General features: G+C 37.0%; 1 protein-coding gene across 1 annotated transcript in view; it reads right to left on the bottom strand.

Moving 5' to 3' along the window:
* HCN1 (hyperpolarization activated cyclic nucleotide gated potassium channel 1) overlaps window positions 1-13304 on the bottom strand; it is a gene marked incomplete at both ends in the record, with an annotated part of 194068 nt that overhangs the window by 162146 nt on the left and 18618 nt on the right. Inside the window, one exon of the mRNA XM_079548805.1 lies at window positions 9236-9659. Coding sequence (XP_079404931.1) covers window positions 9236-9659 — 424 coding nt within the window. The remainder of the gene's footprint in view (window positions 1-9235; window positions 9660-13304) is intronic.

The raw sequence follows: 13304 nt of genomic DNA, 5'->3' as shown, positions 1-13304 counted from the left end.
TTGCTATCACAGTCCTTTTAATATGTTAAGCCAAGCAAGGTAAACTGCACATGAAGAATTTATCTGGAGATGGAAAAACTTAGGACAGTTTTCTTGGGTTTCTGTTGAGAGGTATGTAAGCAGTCTCAGGAACCCTCATACTTGGAGATTATTCACATGAATATGTGCGTGCATATTTGTTCAAGTTGCTTCAATATCCTCTCCCATTATTTTCTCACTTTTTTTCTTTTTTTTCCCCCCTTTTTTGACAGTATCATATTTCCTGTTGTCTATAGTCAGCATAGTGCTCAGCGCTCTGGCAAGATGACAGCTGTCCCATCATAATTAGCCAGCCTTTCAGATGGTTCTTTACAGATGGTTTCTCCTAGGCAGCCATGGATCCCATTGCCCCAGCTTCTCATCCAGTAGCACCCACCTGGGTGCAGGGAGGGATCTCTAGAGATGCATATTCATTCAACACCAAGACTGTAATAATACTTAGCACCACCTGGAATTAGTTCATGCCAGATCAACAATGCTATGATGTTGAGCAAGGCAGCACAACTAAAAGGTGCAGATGCAGTTTATTTTGCTGCTATTGGCTCTAAAGCAAAGAAGCTGAAAAAAGAGCTGTTTTCAGATAACAGTAAGAGGAAAAGACTATGAGCCTAGACGAATGGAAGGGCTATGTCAAAGCACGTGTCTGGATTAAAGAAGATGAAAGTGGTGAGGAAGAGAGCACGCTTTCCATGCAGAACTGTTCGAGCAGCACAGCAGTTCAATTACAGCTTTAATTCCTGCTCAGCAGCAAGGAGCACAGTGCTTTCAATCTCTAAATTAGGTTATTTGCTCATTCTTTTCAGGTTGCAACTATATTTAAATCATACATTACGCATATGGGATGTGAGATAATGTCATGGAATAAACTCGATGAAATTCAGGTTTCTTTCCATGAAATTCAGGTTAGAAATAACTCAGAAGGCAACTTAGAGTTGGAAAAGCTATTTCTACATTGCCAAACCAGCTCCTCAGTAGTCTCTAAATAGGTTTATACAGTTGCCTCTTTCTCCCTGAGTGGTTAATTTAGACCACTTTAGCTTTGTAAAGTAGAATCCTGCTCCTAATTAACTATTAAACTCCTATTCCACTGTCTTCAGTGAGAGTCAGCAACTCTTCAAACATGTAGCATCCCAAGTATTTTACTGAGTTAGAAGGTAGTCAAATTTGATCAAAATCAGAACATGATCCTCAGCCTGCTGACAGGTGGTGAATTGGTATTATTTCCCTGCTCTTATTTGACAAAGTGCCCAGACAAATTAAGGAGCACGACATGAGTGAGGAAGGGTGATGAGGCAGGCTGGTCTGCTCAATCTCACTTTTCTGCCTCTGAGACTTAAGACAATTGAGGTAATGCTATCCTAAGAATCCACATTAATTAAAGCCTGCAGTTTCAGAAGCACGGTGTTCTACACAGAGAGAGGAACATAACTGGTGGGTTAGTTTTATTTTATTGCTTTTTTATTTCTTTTATTTTAATTTTAAAAAGTGTTCACAGCAACTGACAACTTTCCCCATGAAGTAGAGGATGAAACTGTATCAACTTGAAATCTATATAACTTATCCTTTAATACATGATTACTTAAGAAGTGAAATGCTTCTCGAAGCCAAATGTTAGGAAAAAGTCAAAATTGTTCATACTCAGCTTCTGACCATCAGTTTTTATTCTTCCAGTATAATTTCCTCCTCAACTTTCAATTAGTAATAATTAGCAATGTGAAGACACACTGTTGCATTCTTAAAAAAAAAAAAAAAAAAAGCCTTGTAAAATCTTACTAGACCAATTAGTCTTCTTCAGACAGCCTTAAGCAGTGATAATGAATCCCTAGCAATATCTAAAGCAACTACAGGAAAATGAAAACAAAGAAAACTTGGGTGCAAATTTAAAATCTGTCGATATTATGTAAGCGAAAATAGAAATAAAAGATCCGACAAGAATACCAGCAAGAATACTTACTATACAAGGCATTATTTTCCAGCGTCTCAGTTCAGGGAGATTTATTTAAGACCTCAGTTTATCTCCTAGGGAAAACTGACATTGCACAATTACTATGTCAGCATACTTACACGCGAAAGACACCTTGTTGGCACTATGGGGTAATGAGATGAAGAGAAAAACTTCACATTCATAACATTTCCTATTTAGTCTGTAGGAAGAAAGATATTTTTCTGTGGAAGTTATTATACTTAAATAGCAAAATAGGAAATTAAAGCACAGAATACTATGTCTTGCTTGCATTTCAGTAATTGCCTGCTCTAAAAATCTGCTGCTCTTTTTTGGCAGCTAGTATTCTATTATTAGGAGAGGATGGATCATAATGTCTCCTAATTGTCACTATCAGTTACATGTGTTTTCCTACTGTTGTACAGAATTTAAAAGAGCGAACAAATACAAACTCCAGTGTGCTCCATCACCTACATCAGTGACAGCTCATGCACATATGCTTTAGCTGCTCTGATATCTAATTTTCATTGAAATACATAAAAAAGCACTGCAGAGCTGAGCATAATGTACTGACCTGTTGTTAAAACTTTGACAGTACATATAAACACTAAGATTTCTAGGAAATAAGCTCCATTACATTCCCATATTTTGAACACTACCAATTCAGTCAGGATTGGGTGCCCTATCTAACAAAGCACGCAGAGCAGGCTTGTATATTATGTGACAGAGAAGAAAAATATGTTATTTAAGCACTCAGACTTGCATATCTGTACGTCATGAGACTGCCTTTTGCTGTTATGAAAATGTTTCAACTTGCATATTCTTCTACAGTATATCATGCTTTATTTCAGAATCAATGTGTTATTTATTTGTAGAATTCTTCTATCATTTCAGTTCTGTGCATATAAGCAAATGATACTCAGTAGACTAGAATTAAACAATCAAGCCAGCATCAATAGCTTCAACTGCTTTTATACTCTCTAATTTTAAGTAAGGAGAGAAAACAGCTAGCAGTAAGGGTTCTGGCTCCACAGGATCAGTGCCTACAGATAAAATACCTCAGCTTCAATTGCTGTCAGAGACAGACAATCCATTAGGCAACATCACAATCAAATTATGGAGGAATACCAGCACTACGAGTCCTACCCGTAATGACCTAACAGCCAGCACAACTCACAGGCACAAACAGTGTGTTCCCCCTGTGGAACTGGGCTGGGCATCCTTTTCTGCATGCTGCTTGATCAGCTTGTATGGCTTCAAGTAGAAACCCTGTAATAAAGCAGCCCTGAGTAGTTGCCATGAATAGATTCACATCCAAATGTAAAATACTGGAATGCTCCTATTAAATGCAGGGGGGGGACACAGAAGTTTTTTGCATGCTCAAAATCCAAAAATACAAATTAACACAATGCAACTGAAGTAGATTATTAAACCTACCGGGAATAGAATACTTGCTGTTGTCACATTATAAGAAAAGTACAAACATGCTTCAGAATGGAACAGCCTTTACTTGAAAACCAGCATAAAACTTCTTAAATGCTGTCCTTCTCAACATCTGAGAGCTTTCTACCAAACAATCCAACTCCATATGGATAATAGAAGCAGCCATCTGACATGGATGGGCCTCTGTGTTCTGATGAACCTACAGATATGTTCTACTACCATAGCTGTGTTGAGCAAGGCACACTTTTAGACTTTGCAATTCAAGTCACAAGCAAATAGCATGTTTTTTTCCTGTCTAGATTATGCAAGAAGTGAAGGAAGTCAGCATGTGTCAAGTACACATAACAACACCTTCGCCTGGTAAAGACAACTTTATAATAGGATTACAAATCAGGTGTCTTGAGACACAGCACAGCATAAAATGGAAGTCATCTGTGTGAGATGTGTACATGAGATCAAATATCTGCTCAATGAGAAACGACATAGACAACAGCATGAATATTTTACTCTGGTTTGAGTAGCTTACTCAGTGCTAAACACAAGCTCACTCATTTATATAAATTAGGCATGCAGCATTTTCCAAGCACAATTTCCCCCCCACCCCCCAAAAAAAAAGGAAAACTTGATTTTCAGTTTCCTACAGTTGAAATTGGCAGAAAATATGAATTTTCTCCTATTTCAGTCTTTTCAATGGCAAGAAAGCCAAAGAAATCAGTACAGACAATTTTCTGCAAAATTTTAGAGGCTTTGTGACTGCCAGTAAGAGAAGGTAGGCTCTCCTACTCCTACTACATCTTCTTTCTCTCTGAAGTTATTTGACCAGTTTTTTCCCTGTAACTCCTATGAGCTGGATGATTCAGATTTGATTGATGCATCTGTAATAGGCAATAAACAAGTATGTCCTACTGCATACCAAATCATTTTTTAAAATGAACTGTACTGGTGTCTTTTTTGCTGTATTACAGTAAGCAATACAACTTTACAGGATCTTGGGAACATAGGTTAAACTACTGCCACAGAGGAGAGGAATTAAAACTAAATAAAAAGAAAGCAAAAACATGATTTCTGTTAATTGAAGCAAAGAGCACTGCACAACACCATCAACCAAAAGAAGGCATCTTTGGAGACACAGTCCTCTCTTCATTGTCCTTTTACTGAGGACACAGAAAAATGAATAATGCCAGTGGTAAAGATGTAATATTGTTTTTACCCAGCCCCACCAAGTACCCAGCTAAGTCATCATCTCTCCTCTGTCACACTGTATGCTAGTAAGTGATCCAAAGGAGACACAATAAGTCTAGTCTTCTCAGCAGGTTATAAGGGAATGAAGAGGTTTGACATAATAAAGGGAGTGATGTATACCTACCACAGAAATTGTATGCTGTTCAAGTACGAATCCTCTTCTGTCATCCAGGTACCACAAACATGTTACGCATTATGCTTTTCAGGTAGTTATCATCATCACATCTAGTTATATATATATTTCTGTATGGTTAACAAGCAGAACAAGGAGGGGACACCTAGTGTTCATCAAAGACAATTGGGATTGTGTAACATGGAAGCGACAGATTAAACTGTTAATACAGAACTTGATTTGGCAAAGCACTTCCATATTTACTTAATTCTTAAGCATTTTGGTGAGGCTCAGATTTCAAGACAGCTTTTATTTACGAGATTTGGTAGCGCTGTATAACTGTGATTATAGAAATAATACAGTAAAAATTAAAGACGCTTTGTGTGATGTGCTCAGAAATCTGGGGAATAAGTTTCATGTAAGAATGGAGCTTTAGCAAAGCAAGAATGCCTATCAAATGTTTGGTATGTTCATTAACCTTGAAAAGGTTACCTAAACTGAGAACCAGATTTCAGTATAAGCCAAATCAAAATAAAACATGATGCTATTTAAAATTACTACACATTCTCATGGATGAATGTTTGCAAAACCTAAACTTCTTTGCAAATCTTGCAATAAGCAATCTGTGACTTTAAAATCTGTTCTAATACCAAAGAATCAGGCATCTCAGAATGAAATATTTATGGACCATTTTTAGGAGTAAGAATTTTCTTTACTGGTACTTCTACTAGGTCTTGTCCTGCAATTAGAATAGCTTTTAGAAAGGCTTTTGAAGTCTGTTTTTAAGAAGCCTCTGGAGAAAATCGTTATTTGAAAAAATCAGTAAATTTCTACCATAGGTAAATTCAAAGTGGTGAATCATTTGTAATCTCTTAATTGAAACTCAGAGGAAAAGAATGACTTTCTATTTTAGAACATACAGTAATTTAACAGTGTATGTATTCTTAATTCTGAATATCTTTTAATTGTTTGGTTATCTGTGAACGTTGGTAACATAACTTACAAGTTGAGAGCACATCTGTGTAAAATGTATGGGAGCTTAAACAAATCAATCTCAACACTTTTAGAATTATTTTCCAAAAAAGACTTATGGATGTCACCACTCCATATTTACAATTATTCTATTTCAGTAACATAGTTTATTATAGCTTTGTTTTTATGTTATTCACTGTCTAGTTCTCTGCATATTCAATTCTTGACCATGTCAGCATTATGATACAGGCTGAGTCCTGCTGGATTATCTGAATATAGTAACATTAAAGTAAATATACACTAGATCCTGTAGTTCATGCTTGCGTTCTGCTTTTCCAGTGTTTTTGTTTCTTTGTTTGTTTAGTTAGGAATTTTTGTTTGGTTGGTTTTTGGAACCAAAACCAAAAACAACAACAACAATAACAACAAAAGCAACAAATGAACAGTCAGAAATCACTGCAAAAACAATTTCTGCCATTAGCAATTTAAATAAATGTGTTTCCCTAAATGCTATATTACATAATTTTTTTAAAATAAGTATCTCTTCATTATCTCTTTGTTATTTTGTGTTTTAAGAGATTGGCATATCAGATTCTGTAGATGAAAAACATTTGCAAATTCAACACGTCCCCCATACTTTCATTTAAATGTTTCTTCTCATTTTTACAGTCATTTGTTCTGGCAAACTATTTACAGCAGACCAACATATCAATCCATCCATGCCTATTAGGGATCTCTGTTACTTTTTAGCAGTTAAGGAGAAAGCTTCTGCAACACAAATACTGCTTACCTAGATGGAACTGACAGCAGATTGATACCAATTTCATTGATGTAAATAATGTGGAAAGAAAGAAAACAAACCATGTTTCACTAGTGCCTTATAAAAATCTCTAACATTTTTGCCAACTCCTCTTAGAGTTTAGGATACTAACCAACTGAATATTAGGTATGTGATACTAAGAAAATGAAAAACTCTAATTTCAACCTATCTTTACTATTTAAGGTCATACGAATACTTCAGTGGGATAGCAGTGTTGTTACACAACCTGGCTTGCTCATTTATCAGTTTTCCAGGAAGTCTATGCTTCACAATTTGCGAAGAACGAGCTGCTATCTGTCTTCTCAATATTTTTGACATTATTTTGCATACAAGGTATTATTTTATACATAACTTCATAATACCTAAAAACAACATGTCAGCCCATAGGCAACAAACATTCAATCCATTTAAACACTTATAAACAGACTTCAGCTCTGTATTATAAAAATTAAGCCACTGGATGCTCTCTGTAGTTCATGTGTACACACAGTACAGAACAGATTATCACGACCAGCAAACGTCTCATTGACTGACTGCCTCTGTGTGATCATTTGACCATCATTTCCAAATTAAACTAAGTCTGGCTATCCAGTTTTGACATTTTAAAACTTTACAGTGCTGCAACATTCAATTTCTCCAAAGTTGTCCTCGATCATTGTGCAGTACAGTCTCACATCTCCATACATCACTGTTGTGATAACAAATGCCAAACACAAAATTCCATATGACTGCCCTGACTTCTGATATGCATAATATGCTAGAGAAAATAGGTTTGTTTTGTTTTGTTTTGTCTAATTTTCATTTTAGGATTTATCAATAGCTCATTCAGCCTATGTTCGTCTCAGGGTATCTTGCACACTCTCCCAGGCAGTTGAAGTCTTTGTTCAAAGTAGTCATGAAGCCCACTGCTGCCTCCCTGCAGTTTCAGACCCAGAAACAGTAATACTTCTGATCCCTTTCCACCTTCCTGAGAACAATCAGCAAGCATTATAATGTGTTACTCAACACAAAAAGATGGACTCGACTCATTTTTAATAAATGCTAGCATTATTTAAGTATTACCAAGAGAGGCAAAGATGAGGTTACAATCAAGCACCTTGGGGAAATTAGGAGCCTTGAACTACAGATTACAACAGCAATAGGCATTGCTAGATAGGACAAGATCTTCTGGTCACTTCTAGTCCTAGTCAGCTCTAGATTCAACCATTTCTGATTTAGAATACCTGATTTATCATTGATAACAGAGAAGCAAAGGGGGAAAAAAGTATTCATTTCTGTTCTTAGTAGGGCCTTTCAGTGGCAAGCTATTAATTCAAGCTGCCAGATTATAATGTCATTGAACATGTTTCAGAAGGTTGTCTCTCTATAAAGCACAGAGGAGACAAAAGTACAGCTTTATGGTAGAACTGCACGATATGCTTAATCATTTGCCTCAGTTAAATTGAGTACATAACTACAGCGCTCCATTTCTGTGTCAAAAATATAGTTACACTCCATTATGTGGAGGCAAAGAAGTAGAATTTACAAAACATACTAATAAAAATAATGACCTATTTCAGGTTTTTGAGAAACAACTATAAATTTGTTAAACATTTGATATTTAGTATCATTCAGCCTCATGCTGGTTTTAATATAATCTGATTTTGTTTGTGGGGAGGATCAGCATTGAGGTTTCTGCTAAACCAGAAAGTGAACATAATACTTTAAAACGGAGTAACTAGCAGAAAAAAAACAAAAACATAAATGGTAGAAAATCATTCTCCAGTATTTATATTTAATTATCTAAATGCTCATTTAAATAAATAAATGCAGTTTTTAAATAGCATTTCAGTGAAAATACGAAATAATTCTTGTAACACTTGCCGCAAAAAAATATGTAGAAAACAGCAGTTATTTTTCCTATGTTTTTAGCACTTCCTTTTAAAACATATTATGATATTTAAAACTGCAGAAATGGGGACAGGCAAGAAATGAAATGCCTGAATCATGGTAATATGTGCCAAAGATTTAAATGCTTCCTAACTATAAGCAAACCAAATTAGGGAATGCTATAATTTTCTGTAAATGTCATCAAGCCAAACTGGCAGGCAGCTTAAGGTCACATCTACAAATAGTGGAGTTGACAGTTTAGAAGGAAATGACTCAAAATTTGAACTCCCCATTTTTATAAAGAAGGTCAGTATTCAACTAATTCAGCCTTCATACAGCCTTGAAACAATGAATGTTCTAGGAAATCTACTCAATTAAAAGTGGTTTCAATTTCTTCTGTGTCTAAATGAATACATATATACACACACACATATATATAAAGTTCTCTAGTTCTCTGTGACTGAAAGAGCATTTACTTCTTACTTCTAAATGCTAACCACCAAAATCAAGGGCAGTTTTAGGCGGCTGCTAAAATTTCTGATGTAGGAGTTCGTCCATCCCAATTGCGCTGACAATCCTACACACTTTATTTCTGTGGTTATCAGACAGAAGATGGTTACTGCTCTGTGCTTTCTTCCAAAAGGGCTTTCTACTAGCAAGTCTCTGTAACTATGCCAACTGGTGAGTAAAAGCCTGTTATTCTAACCTGGGTCTTGAGTAGCTCTTCAGAGGTACCTGACCAGTTTTTTATGGGAACAGAAGCAAACAATGTTATGATTGTATGTATGTCTCTTACCTCTTCCCACTGGTGTATGTATCTAATCAGTCTTGAAAGGCGTAATAAGCGTAACAGGCTGAGGATTTTTGTAAATCTCACGATACGAAGTGCTCTTGCTGTCTTGTAAACCTCTGAGTCCATTCCTTTTTCTACAATGAGAAAGATATAATCCACTGGTATCGATGAGATGAAGTCAACCACAAACCAGCTTTTTAAATAATTCATCTTAATGACTTTAGGGTCCAGTATTATTTCAGAGCTGTCTTCATTAACAGTCCCAGTTCTGAAATTCATTATCAAGTCCAATAGAAAAACAGTGTCTGATGCCACATTGAAAATAATCCATGGTGTTGTTGTTTGCTCTGTGAAGAATGTGATTCCAACTGGTATAATGACAAGGTTTCCAACCATCATGATGAGCATGATTAAATCCCAGTAAAATCTGAAAAAATGAAAGAAACAGAATGGTTGGTGCAACGTGGGCATAACTTGCTTAGAAAAATGACTTCTATCACACTGCTAATTTCACTTCAACTACATTTTTGGTTCCATACAAATAAATTACAATACTGAAATTTAGTGTTAATTTTGTCCAAATGCATTAGTATCTTAGGTTAGCATTTAAATTATGTTAGCAATTATACTATGCCTTCATATAGAAAATAAATGTATATAAGGTTACTTGAACATTTTGTTTATGCTAGAACTCCTGATTCTGACATAAATTTAATTCCTGTGTATGCACAGTCAGTAGAATAGTAATTATTATCTTCCATTATCTGCCTTACTTCTCAAGAACATGCATCTAGAATAAAGCCAATACTGTGCTAATCACTGAATGGTATATCTGAAAGGGATGCATGTGTGACACCCAGCAGACTTGTTGTGGAATCACAGAAACAGAATCCTCAGAGTTGGAAGGGACCTTTAAAGTTCATCCGGTCCCACTCCCCTGCAATGAGCAGGGACATCAACAGCCAAGCCAGGTTGTCCAGGCCCTGATCCAGCCTTGGTCTGAAAGTCTCAGGGCCGAGGCATCCACATCTCTGGGCAACCTGTTCCAGTGCCTCTCCACCCTCACTGCAAATGACCTTTTCCTTATATCTAACCTAAATTTATCCTCTTTAACCTTGAAGCCATTTCCCCTTGTTCTATCACCACAGACCCTGCTAGAACCTGTCCACTTCCTTGCTGTACCTCCCCTATAAATACTGAAAGGCCTCACAGGTCACCTCGCAGTCTCCTCTTCTCCAGGATGAATAGCCCCAGCTCTTTCAGCCTGTCATCATAGGAGAGCTGTTCCACCCCTTGCTTCATTTCTGTGGCCATCTTCAGGATATGCTCGAGAAGGTCTGTGTCACTCCTGTACTGAGGACTCCACACCTGGCCTCACCAGCACATAGTAGAGGGGCAGAATCACCTCCCTCACCCTGCTGGCCATGCTTCTTTTGATGCACGGCTTGGCTTTCTGGGTTGTGAGGGCACATTGCTTCCCATCCATCAGTACCCCAGGTTTTTTTCAGCAGGGCTACACTCAATCCTTTCATCCCCCAGCTTATGTTGGTAATGAGGGTTGCATTGAACCAGATACAAGACCTTGCATTTGGATTTGCTGAATCTCATGAGATTCACCTGGGCTCACTGCTCAAGCCTGTCTAAGTCCCTCTGGATGGCATCCCAACCCTCTGGTGTGCTAACTGCACCACACAGTTTGGTGTCACCAGCAAATTTGCTGAGAGTGCACCTGACCCCACTGTTGGTGTCACTGACGAAAATGCTAAAACGTATCGACCCCAGCACCAACCGCTGGGGGACACCATTCATCACCAATCTCCATCCAGACACTGAGCCATTGACCGCCACTCTCTGGACTCAATCCTGCATGCTTCTCTAGTCTCCTGTCAAAACTAGCACACAGTGTGTGTATAGAAGTAATAATTGGCCTACTGCCAATCACGTGTCTTATCAATGCAGTTATTTTATTTTTTCTGGTTTCTGTCCAAATTGAAACCCAAATATCTAATTGGTAACATATTAAACGTACTTACAAAGGCAATCATACCATAACAGTGCTTGAATAACACCACAGAAAAAGAAAGAAATCACAGAAGCCAAAACCAGAAATAACTATGTAGTCTTACACTCAGCAGTTAGTGGGATTAGATGACCTCTCACAGCTTTCTCCCAGTCTACACTATTCTGTTATCCTATGACTTTCATGCATTTCCATGCGTATTATCAGTATCTCTATGCTTCTAGAATCACTCCATAAAAATCACTGATGTCTTGTTCACTAAGAGAGATAGTTCACAACTACATGCACTCAACATTACAAGTAAGCAAAGGCAGCATGATCTGTACAGCTAAATGATCTGGAAAGGCACAGTAACTGGTCTCCATCAGTTTCTCATGTTCTCACTGGACTTTCTAGAAGAGAAGAGCAGGAATGGTTTCTGCAAGACCTGAGCAGGCCAACAGCTGCAATGAGTTCTGTGTGGTGGACCTGACACCAGCACAGCATTCAGTACACCCTTCCAGGTCACTTCCATTACATTAGCACAAACCATCTCACATGCTACATGACACTCCCATCCTGGCAAAGGTCCATGGCAATTAACAATAATTATGTAAGTTTAATAGGAGACAAAGTGTTGCAGAATCACAAATGTATTTTTTTTTTTCTAAATTTGCATGCACCATACATCTTTAATTAGATTCCAGATATGTACTCTAAATTATCTGGATTTATAAATTTCCTTTGTTTTTAGCTTAATCCAGAAAATACTTCTTGAATGATCTAAGAATACAAAATAACTAATTGTAACTGTGAAGCACAGTAAAACCAGAGTGGTATAGCGGACTGAGGTTGGCATAAGAATTCCTAATTCTTCATTTGATGGTAAGCCTACAGAGATAAGTCTGGACTAACGGTTGAATCAAAATTCCTGTAACTAATACACAGAGAAACTGCATAAAATAGACTTTACAAGTAATTTTCCATGTACTACAGTGAGATTTCTGTTTTACATATTTTTGGTCTTACAACAAATGTGAAGACTCAATGCTATAAAAGTATTTGTGCTTAACACTTGTGACAGTTGCTATACCTCTGCACTGGCACAAGTTTCCAAACGTATTTCCTTGTTTCTTTAATTCTTACAGTAGGCTTACTGCTGTACTACATGCCTTATCAGTATACTAAAAATACAATGCAGAAGGAACCACAAATTTATATATTACTGTTACCAGGCTGACAGGTTCAATTACCACAAGTATTCAACCAAAATATTTCACAAAGCATTTTTGAGGAACAGAATTCTCTAAGGAATCCTGAAATGAATGGGAAATAGAAAAGAAATAATCACAAGAGATGTACATGTATCTGTGGCTCATTCCTAAACAAACCATTCCTGGATTTTAGATCTCTTAAGCCTAACCAGCAGGGTGTTATGTAGTTATATAACTAAGGCTAACCAAAGCCACATACAAAACAGCTACCCGGCCAAAATAAAATTTAATACTGAATCAGCTGAGTTTATCCTACAATAATACTGTTTAAAGGATAGTTATCCACGGTGATTATGCAAAACATTGGTGCTTCTGACACCGAATGTCAGCAAAAGTTATGGTAAAGTCAGGGCTTCAGTAACAAAATCTAATGCTAAGGACTCTGAGACTGCATCAGTTCTGTGCTTTGATTTTTAGTGCACAATGTAGTATAATCTGATTAGGTAGCTAGAAAAAGTCTTATTACTGTACAGTTCATTTTTCATTCAGAAATGAATCATATGTTCTCCTTCAGGAAAACGTTTCCACACACTACTTTCCTGGCTCCACTATACAATACATTTTTCTCAGGTGAGAAAAACTAGATGCCATTCTCTGCATTGCCCTCGGTGATCTATGCAAAGAAAGTAATACAGTGCTTTCCTTGCCCAGTGGTTCAGAAAATCCTACTATTCACGTAACAAGGGCCTGCTAAAAAGCGTTATGAGACAGTGCAAGGAGCTGCTACTGAGACAAAGAGGTACCTCTCTTTTTAAGCTATTTTTATTTGCTTTTTAATTTTTATTATTATTATTATTAT

This window comes from Tetrao urogallus (assembly GCF_951394365.1).
Source record: "Tetrao urogallus genome assembly, chromosome: Z".
NCBI lineage: Eukaryota > Metazoa > Chordata > Aves > Galliformes > Phasianidae > Tetrao > Tetrao urogallus.
This window is presented reverse-complemented; position numbering and strand designations above follow the sequence as displayed.